General features: G+C 26.5%; 2 protein-coding genes across 2 annotated transcripts; one reads left to right on the plus strand and one right to left on the minus strand.

Annotated features, from left to right (window-relative positions):
• The first annotated feature begins 2467 nt into the window (after positions 1–2467).
• On the plus strand, positions 2468–4150 carry LOC112691295 (activating transcription factor 7-interacting protein 1-like). The gene is made up of 6 exons (XM_025565464.1): positions 2468–2690; positions 2982–3084; positions 3361–3545; positions 3631–3736; positions 3818–3990; positions 4049–4150. Exons 2-6 carry the CDS (start codon positions 2994–2996, stop codon positions 4148–4150), a joined length of 657 nt encoding a protein of 218 aa, XP_025421249.1. The 5' UTR covers positions 2468–2690; positions 2982–2993.
• A 9877-nt stretch (positions 4151–14027) lies between these two features.
• Positions 14028–15289, minus strand: LOC112691287. The gene is made up of 3 exons (XM_025565449.1): positions 15024–15289; positions 14665–14830; positions 14028–14598 (listed from the first exon to the last, which is right to left on the minus strand). The coding sequence occupies exons 1-3, from the start codon at positions 15234–15236 to the stop codon at positions 14114–14116; spliced, it is 864 nt and encodes a 287-aa protein (XP_025421234.1). The 5' UTR covers positions 15237–15289; the 3' UTR covers positions 14028–14113.
• Positions 15290–15601: the final 312 nt, after the last annotated feature.

The following is a 15601-nucleotide window of genomic DNA, read 5'->3' on the forward strand; positions in this document are numbered from 1 at the left end:
CAACGTTTTCGATATATTTCTAATTTTTGCTGTTGAGTATTCCCTTATTTAAATGTTAGTCCTAAATCATAACTTTAAATAATAAATACAGTAATAGTAATATTATGCACAATATGCAATGCAATATTATTGTAATATTACAATTTTAAGTATGGTTATCAGTTGCCAATTTTTGTGATGCATAGTATTGCCTTAACTACTTATATTTATTTAATAATAACTTAAATGAACTATAATTTGATTATTTTTCATCTTAGGATATTAAAAGAATTATTGGTCCAAGAATATATAATATTATTAAAAAAAAAGTAGATATGACTGAACATATGCAAATGTTAAAATACATATGCAAATGTTAGGTGAAAGAGAAAAAAAATGGCGGTCAACATATAAAAATATGTTTGACCAAATAAAAGAGCTAAAAATGTGTAGTGGACAATCATCTACAGCAAATATTGCTACTACTTACGTACAACAACATAAAAAACCTAGTGAAAATATAGATATTACTAAGGATGATAGAACTGATGAAATTATATTGGATAAAATAAGACATTCTAAACCATCATGTTCAAAAAATGTTAAATGTTCATTTGATACAACTTCTTTAAAAGTAAATATTATACTAATACATTTTGGGTTTGTTATTCAACGAATAAATTTGAATCTACTTAATTCCTTTTAAAATATATTTATTTTTTATCATTTAACGTTTCTGAGCTTAATAATAGAAATAGTTCTCTTAATGTTTCTTTGTATTACCTTAAGCATTTAACTCTTTCCTAAACATGGCAGCAAATCAAAATAGCATTAAATATTGATAAATTAAATTCTATCTCATGATACATGAACTATCTACTCGTATTATTTATGTATCATGGGTTTTTGGCATCATAACTATATAGCAGTAGTCTATAACAGTTAACAGTAATTTTTAGTTATCATTTACTATCTAAAAATTTAAAACGCAACTTTTATTCGGCATATTTTTAATTTTAATGTAATTTTAAAATATTTCACTAAGTTTTCATAGGTAAAAATGATTAAAACTTATTTACATGTATATAAAATAAAATATTTCTCAAATTTTATGACATATTTAAAAAAATATATTTTATGTTTTTTTAAGATTTTAACTTTAGATTCCTGGAAATGTTTTCTTCATATTTTTATGTACATGATTCAGAAATATATATGTAAATAAAAATTTAACTATTATTACATGAAATCTAACCGTTGTAATTATTTATTGGAGTAATATTTCGAACTTATCTAAAGAATCCAATTATGATATTTTCCGTATAATTTTAATACCTATAAAAAGCTTATGTGTAGTAATATTGTAATGTTTTAATATTATATAATATCAAGGCTTGAATATTAAAGTATTTGCTAGTTATTATAGAATATACATCGATAAAAATAGATGAATAAGCTATAAGTTTGTTATATATAAAAAGGATTTAAAATCTTATATTGAATACTACTTATTTTTATATATTTTTAATTTTTTTATTTTATAGTCTATTTTTCCAGTTTCTGGTATATTATTTGCTTATATACATACTACTACTTATTACTACTGCTTATAACATTGTAGAATAATTTGAATAAAGTAAAAAAAGGTCTTATTATTTTTATAAATTTAATCGCTTATAAATAATTCTTACATTATTATAAATTTTGTAAAATGTTAACAGAAAAAAGAGACTTCTTTTTTTAAATTTCTTTAAGGGCATTTTATTGAGGATATACTAAGGTTTTCAGATCATAACAAAACGCATATTTGAATGCCTAGTGTCTTAAAATCGGAGCCTTAGTAATTATTATAATTAAAAGTAAATTATATTTATCGAATTTACTAAATTCTGTACATTTCTTCTCATCCTTAATGACTCCAAATTGAAGTGTTATTTTAAATTTTTATAAATTTTAATCTTAGCAAAAAACAAGGATTACTGATCAACTGCAAGTACCAATAAATGTACGAACAAAATGTAAGTCTTTGTCTACTGTTAAAAAAGACAACATTGATACCATTGATCTGACTGAGGATGTTGTTGACGAAAAATTAAATAGAGTAAGTTTGGATAAATTACTAATAAAAACTGTAAAACACTCCAGTTTTTAGTATATTATTTGTTTGTATACGTTGAATTTAGTTTATTTTGTATATTCGTATTCCTCATTATTTAGATTAAAAGTGTAGAATAATTTGAATAAAGTAAAAAAAGGTCTTATTATTTTTATAAATTTAATCGTTCATAAATAATTCTTACATTATTGTAAATTTTGTAAAATTTTAACAGAAAAAAGAGACTTCTTTTTTTATATTTCTTTATGGGCATTTTATTGTGGATATACTAAGGTTTTCAGATCATAGCAAGACGCATATTTGAATGCCTAGTGTCTTAAAATCGGAGCCTTATTAATTATTTATAATTAAAAGTAAATTATATTTATCGAATTTACTAAATTCTGTACATTTCTTCTCATCCTTAATGACTCCAAATTGAAGTGTTATTTTAAATTTTTATAAATTTTAATCTTAGCAAAAAACAAGGATTACTGATCAACTGCAAGTACCAATAAATGTACGAACAAAATGTAAGTCTTTGTCTACTGTTAAAAAAGACAACATTGATACCATTGATCTTACTGAGGATGCTGTTGACGAAAAATTAAATAGAGTAAGTTTGGATAAATTACTAATAAAAACTGTAAAACACTATAATTTAAATCCAGGAGTATCACCAAGGGCTTTACAAGTATAACTGATAATTTTTTAATAATGCATATAATTTGTTAAAAAAAAAATATAATTTCAATTTTATCATTTTGGACATCAGGGCCACTAATTTTGCAAAAAAATGTAAGCTTATCAAATTGTAGTTCGAATTTTAAAATAAAAACTACATCACCTACAGTAATTAAATAAAATAAATTTTATTTTAACTTATTGTATTTAATTTCACTTGTAGGAACATACTCAAATGGCATATGCTAAAAGGAAAAGCTCTATAAATGAAGATCGTAGTAAAAGAATTATTTCAGAAGAGCGTGAAACATATGTACCTGTACAACGTGAGTACTCTACTTATATTATATAATATACTCTGTTACATTTAAGAGTAAAACTAAGACTGGTTATCACCTAATTTCACCAAATTCTACCGCATTTTCAATTGATGACCACAATTTTTAAGCACTTGTTTAATCGCCGAATGCATCAGTAAACCACGCCTAAAGTGCCATCTATCACGATAAATTATCGCTTTTATATGGAATAGAGTATAATATTAATTTTATTGTAATAATAAAATTTTATGATATTAGACGGTAAAGTTGGTTCTAATTTAGTACTACAGGCTGTAAGTATTGAGCAGACATCGAGACATCATACACCATCCCCTGCGCAGGTTCAATCGGCTTCGAGAGAAACTCAAATTTATCAACAATCTATTAGACCTGTTGCTTTCGCTACACGTAAAATATCTGTACCAAAATTGAATGAATCATTAAAACCTGTTATACCTACACTAAAAGTATGATTTCAGTTAGTTTATTTAATTTGATATTGTAATTCATTAATTTTATTTTTTGTGGTAATGAATTAATTTAAAATTATAGCATCCTGCTACATTGGCTGCTGTTCCAATACAGAGAAATATTCGTCAATTAAAAAAATCTCCACCTACACCAACATTGAACATTGTTAAAGATATGAAAAATAATGGTTTTTATATTATTGCTATTATATTCTGTATAAATTTTTTTATAAATATATTGAATTCTAATCATATAATTATTGTTACAGCGTTAATGCTTGTTTGGAATATGAATCTTAATAGTACATATGCTAAAGTTGTTAGCTATAAAATATATACTCATAAAGAAACATCTTCAGCTCCTCTTCCTAGGTTTGATCTATGGAGAGAATATAAAACCGTCAGTGCTTTTGATTTACCAATGGCTTGCAAATTAACTAATGTAAATATTATTCTTATAACTTTTGAAAATAACCTAATTTTAATTAAAATTGTTTTAGTTTCCCAGTAACGGAAAGTACCATTTTGCAGTAAGAGCTGTAGATGTTTTCAACCGTATTGGGCCATTTAGTTTAACACGCTGTGCAATTGTGTCTTTGTAATAAAGCTTGATTTATTTTAATTTATTTGTTGTAATTTATGATTTTAAATTTTTAGTTCTTTGTATATAACTACAATAGTTAAACTACTTATCAATAACTTTAACTTTAATGATCATTAAAAATAAATGTATTCTAAATTATTGTGATTTATTTATATCATGTTCATTTCCCATCTTAATATTCTCTTATTTGAAGTGCCTACAAAATAATTAGCAGATAAGAATGGTGCTGCTATCTTTTTTTATCACACATAATTATATAAATTGATTACCGATATATTTTAAAGTCGTAAGTTTAACGTTTTGTTATGCGTTTTCAAAGTTTTAAAAAAAATTAAAACTGTGCACTGTGCAGTTAAGACTTAAGATGATGAATTTTTGTAGTTATTTGTAAAATATGTTTACAAAGTTATTTTGTGTATTTTAACCAGGCTCGGTACTTATAGCACAAATCATAAAAATAAGTGCTTAAAAAGCTTTTAAGAACATCATTATAAGCACTAAAATAAGCATTTAAAAAAATTTAAAATTAAGTAAAAGTATGTATTAAAAAAAAAAAAACTAAAATTTTTATCTAAAATATCAAACAAAATAAAAATAAATCTTCACTTTCAAGACTTTAAGGATTTTATGAATTTTCTGAAGGAGTTTTTTAAAAAATAAAATGTAAACTGTGTTTTTTGTTTTTGATCATTCTGACGTTTGACACTCGGTTCTATTTTCAGTGTTGGAATATCTTTGTTAACCCTACAATGATTCCTCGGACAGCGACGAACTACGTGACAATGTAGATAGAAAAAGAATTATTCTTATTTTTAATTCAATCAAAAACGACTTTACAGGAGAAAACTATAAAAACGTAAAAAAAAAAACTGGTAAAATAAGCAAAAATAATCAGAAAAACTGGAAATAAGAATTTTTTTAAAAATTGCTGAATAAAAGCAAAAAAAGGCACTTTTAAATTTCATAATTGTACGTGTTATAACTTAACATATACTTCTATAGCATTCTGCTACATTTTTAGTCAATCCATAAAAATAAGCAAATGCTCCTGAACCCTCATTATAATATACAACCAGTTTATATTTAATTACACTTTTTATACCTAATTTTTAAATTTCATTTGTATATAATACTAGGACTTGAGTATTATTGTCATTGAAAATATTATGCGTTATATTATACGTTTTATATCTATTAATTTTTATATATTTATGTTGTAATTATTATTACAACATCGTATTCAGTGGGTGGAAGTGGGCGAATTCGTACCAGGATCGCAGGAGTAGGTCGCGCGCTCGGCGGTCTGCATCGCCCGGTTCTTTACGCGTTTCCGTCGTGGTCCGGTCTGCGTGTTCCCGAAATAAATTCATTTCGGTCAATCGTATGTGGAATTTTGAAACACTACAGGTAGACACAGGGGCGTATTTTAGGGGGGGCCATTGCACCCCTCCTGAATCCGTATTTAAGGAATCGATTATATGTAAGATACACATTTTAAATTCCATTCACATCAACTATATATAAATTACAAAATATAAAACCAAAATGTATTTCGTGTGTACTTATGAATTGGGTTCTAAGCGTTTTTTCTAATTTTTATTTATGCTTTGCAGATAGATCCATAATTTAATGGAAAAATTTTGAAAGAAAATTTTAAATTTCAAGCTATTTATTTCATTTCATCTTATATTTTTATTCTAAGAAATTATGTTTAGCTTATACTAATAACACATGTACTGTTGTTATTTACGAGTATATTTAGTAAAATATATTTTTTGTACCAAAATCCCTTCAACACCGTTATTTCGTATGACACGATAACGGGCATCTCTGTTTGGTGCCATCGCCAGTGGTGAGCGAGTACGACACGTCTGGCGGAGCCGTCGAGGTTGGTGGGCTCCTGCTGCACCACCACGACCGGTATAAATTAGGCGTTTACAAACATACAAAATACGTTTCACTAGTCAGTGATTAAAGTGGTAAGAATTTTGACGGTTCAAACGGCTCATAACCACCAAAAATCAATTCCTGACCAGCTCGCTGCACTGAGATTTTGGGTCTCATTCAGCCTTTTACGATAAGCCGAGTACCAGGAACGCAGGAATAGCAAACGACAGGAACACGGCGGCAGTACAATACTACTTTCTCCATACGTGAATTATCTCAGAATTTAATTTTAAATTTCTTTTAATTTCAGTCTCAATAAAATACCATGTCATATAAAATACTTTTGAATAAATATATATATATATTACCGGCAATATAGATAATCTGGTATTTTATAAAATGCTTAGGTATTATATAAAATGCCAAAAATCACTCGGCAATATACATAATACGAGCTTTGCCTGAGTATTATTTATAATGCCAAACGAGAAGTAGGCAATATGATAAAAACAAACAAAATTTGGCATCGGTTATTACTAACGACTTTACTTATCATTTATCATAAATGTGCGTACACCATTTTAAGCAATAAAGATTAGTATTCTTTTACTACTATAATAATATTCTGAGGTTCAATATTGAACGTACTAATAATTTTAATATAATATCGTCATTTTCGTGTATCGAAGTCTCGTGTCTATGAAACGAATACGTACAGTATTTCACCGCAGCTACGTACAACATGGTGTTCGACGATCGCCACTGTAGATACATACATGCCGATACATTCGACGACCGTTTGTTCTGTTAGAGGCCAATAAACAGTCTGTACCGTTGCCGATTCGCCGACCAAAGGGTTGTTTGAACGCTCATTGATTTGCCAACCAAGGAGTTTTTCTGAATACTGACCGAGGCAGTAGTACGCGCATCTACCGAGAAGTCGATCTGGACACCTATAGCCTTGCCAATTAGGGGGACGGTTTGGATCCAAACCGATATACTACTCAATACAATTTTATTTTGTCATGTTTCGATGTTAAATAAAATTATAATAAATCTTATATAATTAACATAAGTAAAATATATGAATATATTTAAAGATGTTAGCAATAATAAAATATTCATTTTGAGAGTTTTTATGAGATATTGTACCTATCATGTTCCTCAAATCTCAGGTAGACACAAAATGTCCAGTTTTATTTATATTTAACCGTAACAATTTAATGATTATCGTTGATTGCATTAATCGGATAATCGGCGATCCCTTAACTTTTGAAGACGTTAAAAAATATTTAGTGGTTCAAAGCAAACATTTTGCAGGTAAAATGTATTACATGTTCTATAAATAATCATTACATAATGACAACATATATATATATGTTGTCATTATTATTACAACATCGTATTCAGTGGGTGGAAGTGGGCGCATTCGTACCAGGATCGCAGGAGTAGGTCTCGCGTTTGACGTGACACAGGGGCGTATTTTAAGGGGAAGCGAAGGGGACGATCACCCCACTCCTGAATCCGAATTAAGGAATCGATTATATGTGAGATACACATTTCAAATTTCATTTACATCGACTATATATAAAAAAAACAATATATAAAAACAAAATATATTTCTTACTTATGAATTAGTTCTAAGCGTTTTTTCTAATTTTTATTTATGCTTTACAGATAGATATATAATTTAATGAAAAAATGTCGAAAAAAAATTTCAAATTTCATGCTATTTATTTTATTTTATATTATCTTATATATTTATACCTAAAAATTATGTTTAGCTTAGTGTAATATACTAATAACTAGGGCTAGGGACTTCATGCCTTTTAAAACCTTAAAATAAAAAGCATATTTGTACTTTTTTAAGCGCATAAGTGCATACATATTTAGTACTTTTTAAGTGCATTAAGTTCCGAGCCCTAATAATGAGTATTGATTATTTAAATGTAAATCAACATGAAAACATTTGGTGGTGCCAAGCACATCCAAGGCTCCCCCAAATTCCGCCTATGATTAATATTTATTTTCATTGTATGCTTTTATTTCAATACTACTGCTCATTTATGTACTTATTTATTATAATATACTATTTTTAACTTGTAGTGTTAACCCTAACCTTATATTTTAATATGCTTTAAAGGTTATATGAATGCTTTAAAATGTAATAAATCAACTATTATATTTTAAAATGATTTCTTATATAAATAAATATTTTGACCAGTCATTTTTCTATAATGGGGCCAACATTTGTTGGCCCCCTTCTGTTTTTTGTACCCAATACCAGTCCTCTTCTTATATTAGTTATAGTTTTATAGTTTAATAAGTTATGAAACTTCCAAGTACAATATAACTACTTTCCAGGTACTATATTAATATGTAAAGTATTCAAAATAAAAATTACAAAAAACTGCAGTTTCGCTATGATGCACGATCGCTTATTTTAAAATTCGCTATTTTTATTTTCGCTATTAACAATTCGCGATTTTCATAATCGCTGTTAATTATTTCACTATTTTGGCCTAGAACCATAAAAAACAAGATGAAAATAATAACAGTTAATATCGAATTTAAAAAAAATTAATCGTAGAATAATAAGAACAGCAATTATAAGATATTAAATTTAAATAGTACATTACATTTATTTATTTAAAATTAAGGCATAAACAACGAAGTTTGATTTCGTCATTAAAGTTAAAGTTGAAGGCATCACTGTTGCATCTTCTTAATATAGGTCTATAGAGGCTCGTGAAAACTATAAAATGGTGAGCGGAAAGGTACCTAAAGAGTAAACGTGTGTTATTGATATGTATGCCCTTAGGATTTCTAAATTACAGGAGGTCCACATAATCTAGTATTAACAACTCTTGTTATAATCAGTATATGTTTAAAGTTTAAATATATGTAGGCACCAGTAGTTACTACTAACTTGAGTGGTACGTAAATGCAAATCACAAGTGTTGATTATAAGACATGAAATCGTGCGAAAGGTAGAAATCGTGAATAGTCCAGGGTAAAGCACACAGTAATGTATATGCAAATACTGTTTTAACAATAAAGGGAAAACGAACAACGAATAGTTCACATGAGATCAGTGCCACAATAACCAAGTGTAATGCGTGTGACAAAAACGCAGGACCAGCCTATAATAATATTTGAACAAATACGTAGGAAGCGAGAAAATAGAATCATCCAATTGGATTCGAGGTTTTTAGATTTCAAAGTTAATGAAAAATGTTTTAATTTGTTTTTAATTCCATTTTCATTATCAATTGAAAATGTCCTAGAAAATATGCAAATGGGATGATTGATTTACAAAACAATAAAATATTAAAAGAAAAGTACAATAATGTTAAACTTTCAATTTTTTATTCGAAATATATTGACACCATAGGTGGAAATCGAGGGGGGCTTGAGGGGACTAAGCCCACCCCCAGGAATGTAAAGTACAGATTTTAGCCCCCCTAGCCCTAAAAATTGTTAAGTGACTAAAAATACAATAATTATTATCATTATAAAATGCTTTTTTAATAACTGAATTAAAAAAAAAATATTCTGTGATAAAAATTAAATCAAATCCGTAAGATTTTTCAAACTTATTGTCATTACTTAGAACGATCGTAATTAATGTAATATTAATAATATGTAATAATACCAGCATTGGTTGTTTAATTTAATTAATTAATAATTTCTGTTTAGAATACCTACTCCAAAAATATTTTAAATAGGTTCCTAATTGTTTTTTGGTTAAATTATTGAGTGTATCAAATTGTCATACTTTGTAAATAGCCTTGTTGAAATAAATAATTGCGTACAATGGTACCTATAGGTGTAATAAGCAAATAATGTACAGTGGCTGAATATTCAGCTCCCCACTAATTTCACCAAATTACCGTTTATGATTGTTATGATTGACACAGACACATATCTTAATCTTTGAAATAACGTATTAAGAATGATGTCTCTTTTTGGCGGTACTTACACTTGAGAACATAGGCGTGCGCATGGGTGCAGCGAATGCTGCTTTCGCTGCACCTGACACTTTATCTTGGATTTAGTGGGCTGGTAGATATTTATTTGAAAGGTATATATAGAATGAATAATTTTAAACATATTAAGTTTATAATTAAATTAAAATATAAATGTTCATCAATATTATTCAAATGAAAAATGATAATAATATTTTATCAATACAAATCTAAAAATAGATGGATATTATTCAGTAAATTCAACGTGCCTACACACTAGATTATATAGTATACAAATATAGACACAACCACAATGACAATAGCGCATTAACCATTCAACCAGACGTGCAGTGATACGAAAACGGAATAAATGCCATAATTAGTAATAAGTAATCATATAACCAAATCGAGTATTATGTTTGTAATTGAATTACGATTTTTCACTGTTACTGCAGTCTGAGTAGTGTCATTTATTACATATGTGATGTTAAATATATTTATAAAAGTATAAATGAATATACTAAATTTCATAAAAATATAATTACTTTTTATTTACAATTCACTATATTTCTTATAACTATAATAGGTTAGTTATATAGTGATGAATCTACACTCAGAAAAATATTTACTAATATCAATGAAAAAGGTATATAATACTAAGGAAAAACGGGTATGATTTGGAGCCTATGATATCGATTCATAGAAATATAGCATAATATAATATTATATTAAAGCTAAATAAATTTCATTAAACCAATGTTTTATTTCATTGATTATAATTCTGTAATCCATAAATTTAATTACTCAGAGATTAAATTAATGAAAATTATGTGCATTAATTTAAAGATAAAAAAAAGTCAAATAGTATTTAATTTAAAGAAAAATGTCTTTAAATTGATTTCTCAACAAATTTAAAAAAAAGGAAACTCTTGCATTGATTGTATGTTATAATTTCTTATTTTTAAAGAGTATTGGGATTAAATTAATTTGATTTATATATAAACAAATAATGAACTGTAAGCATTGCTTTTATGCTATTTATCCTTATTTTAAAACAATTCTTGGTTTTAAAACAAATTTTTTTTTTTCATAAAAACTATGATTTCTTTGAAAATTATAATAAAAAATTATACAGTTGATATAAATAACACTTTATCATTTTACTATAAGTAGAATCTTTTTTATTGTTTGAAAGTACATATGATTTCCTAATACAATTTATGAACAAGAAAAATATAGTATATAATGTTATAAATAATATAAATATATATAGTGTTATCAAAATTATATATTGATCAAATATATATAGATCAAAGCTGTGTTTATCAAAAAATTAAAAAATAAACATAATTAGATACAATACATTACAATACAATATTAATAAATGAAATAATAATACATAGGTTCCTTATAATTTAGGATTAGATTAAACATCAGTTAAATAAAAATGTACATAAGTTTATATAAAAAATACTGTTGTATGTATAACTTATACTATAAGTTATAACATAAATCAAATTATATGTATTTTAATAAATATTCTATGTAAAGTAATGTTTGACCCGTATTACCGTGTCTTTATTATTTAGATGATATAAATGAATTGGAGGACCCATGAAATATGTATAACTTTTCAAAACATATAGACCAGTATCAACATTTGAGACAATATAACTTACAAAATGTTTGTTATAAGACAGTACATTTAGAGTATGACATAAAAAAAAACACTTTATCATCAGAACATATAATTTTTTTTAATTTATATACTAATATATTATTGTCAAATAAAGCTGTTAATATATGATTGATTTTATACACTGTGTTGTTATATACAATTTGATCATAACAAAGAGCCTGATCAAGTGTCGTCAAATCATTAGATGAAAACAAAATTTTAATTTTTTCAAAATATTCACATGAACTCAACGAAGAGCCTAAATTTTTCGAAATACAAGAACTATAACTTAAATTTAAAATTAAATCAGAAAAATTAATGGAATATTTTATACCTAACGAAATAGGAATATGAACTCTTGAAGTTATGTTTTTCGTGTATGTTTTAAGTTGTCTATGCTTAGACTCAAATCTATAACTCCATAAATATTTTAAGGGCCCTGACTTTTTTATTATATTACAATAGTGGATAAGAAAGTGATGTTTTGGCTTTAATGAATCTTGAAATAACTCAGTATATTTATTATTATGATACGTGATATGTTTTTCTAAATTCAAAATAATTTGATTATTGAATTTTGGCAACAACAATAAATCAATCATCTCAATAAGATTGATCAAAAACAACCAAATTTGATTATTTTTAGGGACCAAGTCTCCTACTAGAAGTGGAAAAAAATGAATAAATGTCTGCATTTCCCTTGAAGACATTTTTAATTTCAAAGTATTCATTTTAATTTGCTTTATAGGAGGGGACATGTTTCCAATTTCAGTGTCGCCATAATTAAATCCTTGTTTTCTACTATTTAATGTTTCCAAACTAAAAAAACCCAAATTAATTAAATGACATATGATATGATTCATATTGTACACACAAATTCCCTCATAAATATCATGCATTATGTCCACTGCATAGTTTTTAACAACATGGAAGGAATGTATTTTGTTAAATATAGATTCTTCATATATACCAGTAATTTTACAATTATTAATCTTAATATGTTCATCATAATTTTGTTTATTACGTAGTAAGTTAATACTTTCATTGGTAAGTTCTTGCGTACTTTTTTTGTCAGAAATACAAAAACGACAAAAATAATTAGATGAAAATGACCTTGCAAATCCTAAAATACTATTTACTCCAAGGTTATCCCCCACAACTAGACCCAACAGAAATTTAATCTTAAATTGTTTTCCATCATTTACTATTATATTTATTCCATGATTTTGTAATTCATTAATTTCATCAACTAAAAAATAAAAACATTTATCATTTCCAATCAATTTTACATCTTTCGAGTTAAATAAGGCAGCTACAAAAATATTATTTAAATTTGATTTTAGAGCTTCAGGAGCAGTTGGAAATGAATAATAAACACCTAAAACTGATGATGAATGTGAACCCAACGAGTTGTTCACCTCAAAGTCATCAAAATATAAGAAGTAGGGTATATAAATGACACCGTCCTCATTGAACAACAACATTTTATCTTTCCATAGTTGACTATTAATGAAATTTGTAAACCCATTTTCATTTTTCATTAAATCTTGATTTTTAATGTAAGAATCTAAAATACCTGGTGCCTCAAAGTATTTTCTAAATTGAAATTTTAATGGTAGGATAACTCCTTTGACTTTTTTTTCATCTACAGTGTTAATGTTATTCATTCGCACATCATCTATGGTGTTATCCAAAGTAATAATTTTAGGCTTTTCATAATAATCATTAATTTCCAATGATTTAAGAAATTTGAACTCGGTATCTAGTCCTACAAATGGATTTTCACAGAAATGAATGATGGATTTAAGTGCATTTTTTTGTATAGTGTTATTGTCAAGAATTAATTTCTTTAATTCATGAGCGATGGAAGTGGTTATTATGTTTGTTACATTTTTTTGAAGTTGGATAGCCTCTTTCCTGGAAAAATTAAATTTTCCATAGTAATGGGCAGAAAATTTTATTGCACATTTTTCTAAACCATCAATATCAACATAATTAGCACAAGGTTCATGTGTTAAAGTGACCATTTCTATATTTGTGTTAGCGTTATTTGCAATTTTAGTTGAGGAATTATTATTTTTTTTAAAATTATGATTAGAATTTATTTTATTTAACATTTCACATTTCATATGTTTAGAAAATGTACGATAAGCCGAAAAAGTTTGTGAACAATGCGATATACCACAGCGATAAAAACTCGATGATGATAATGAATGAACATACTTTAAATGTACCATGAATTGATCAAGTTCAGTAAATAAATCTTTACAAATAAAGCAAATTAGATCCATTGTTTAAATAAATGAATTTATATTTACAAATCGTTATACATAAATATTTATTTATTTAAATGAGTCATGTTACCAAAATATTAGTTTGAAAAAAAAGAATTAACAATATTATAAATACTAAATTTAACTATGAGAATTTAAATAGTAGATAAATCAGAAATTAATGATGTTAAGGAAGAACTTTTAACATCACACTCATTATGAATATCATAGAGAAATTTTTGTATAAATGTCCAAACTAAAACAGATTGAATGGGATACTGTAAATTGAACACTTGGAAAATTTTAAAACATGTGTCTAATGCACGAACTATGTTAGGTAATTTATAATAAGTATTGAAATAATATACATAAAAATCTTTTGTACCATCTATGTCAGCTCCAACAATGCATATGAATGGTTGTACTTTTTCTTTGTTTTTGTAAGCGTTGTCAATTTGTAATTGGCATTGAACATGTAAATCATTCAGTGAAACCACTTGTAATAAAAAAGACGTTTTGGCATCGGAAATAGATGTTTTGACAATGCGTCGTTTGTTGGTAAGAGGATTTATTTCAAATGATCTGGAAGTTGGAACCAATAGAGCATTCATTAAATCCAAAACTAAGTGATTTCTGGTTTCTACAAAAACAAAAATAAGCATTACTTAATTGAATTAATTAAAATTATAGCTTTTAAATATTGTACCAATATCTGTTTCTTTAATTTCTATTAAACGCTTGAGTAATAATTTGCTGTTTCCATCTTTTATGTTAGTGATCATTAACGGAATAATATTAATAATAAATGTATCCCACTTCACAAACAGTGAGTTTCCTTTTGTAGGATGTATATAATCAAAATCAATATCAATCTAAAATAAAAACAATCTAATGTTAAAATTAATATAAACTACAAGTATTAAGCCACAAAACATTTAACAAAATGGCAGACTAGTAATATATTATTTTGATACAAAGCCAAACTATTAGATATAGGGCGTGCATTTATAACTACTTAGTATACACAGTTGGAAAAAATTTTAATTCAATAAAATAAAATATTACCAAATTGTAGGCAAATGACTGTTTCAAAATAGGCCATTCGTCAAGAATATCAGCTATGTTGATATTCTGTGACAATAAATAATCTCTACGAATTTCACAAGTTTTTTGCCATTTTGAAGTTACTTCACTAATAGGTTCAACATAAAACTGAAGCCATTTCTTTAATTCAATTAAATCTTCATTTACTATATAGGTACATATAACAATAACCATTTACCATAACTATTACTGAAATTGGTTTATTTATCTATTTATGACTATACAATTATTTACTTATAGTAATTATAATAATTTTTTCCATGTTGAAACAATATAAAGAGCATGTATACACGAAACACGAAGTAAGACTGCAACGGGTAGTTAACACTTTTACAAATAACTAAATATAATAGCAGAGCGTGTTAATTGGTTCGATTGTAATGTTCAATTTCCGCCGCTGCCACCGCCGCGGCCGTCGCCAATATACGGATCGCCGTTATCAAAATAATTGTTAGTTAATATTGTTAATAATAGATCGAGAAAATCCTACCCATAAATTCTAAAATAAACTTTGAGTGTTGAATCAATTGATGGCATAG

Source organism: Sipha flava, unplaced genomic scaffold (assembly GCF_003268045.1).
Source record: "Sipha flava isolate LNK unplaced genomic scaffold, YSA_version1 591_pilon_pilon, whole genome shotgun sequence".
NCBI lineage: Eukaryota > Metazoa > Arthropoda > Insecta > Hemiptera > Aphididae > Sipha > Sipha flava.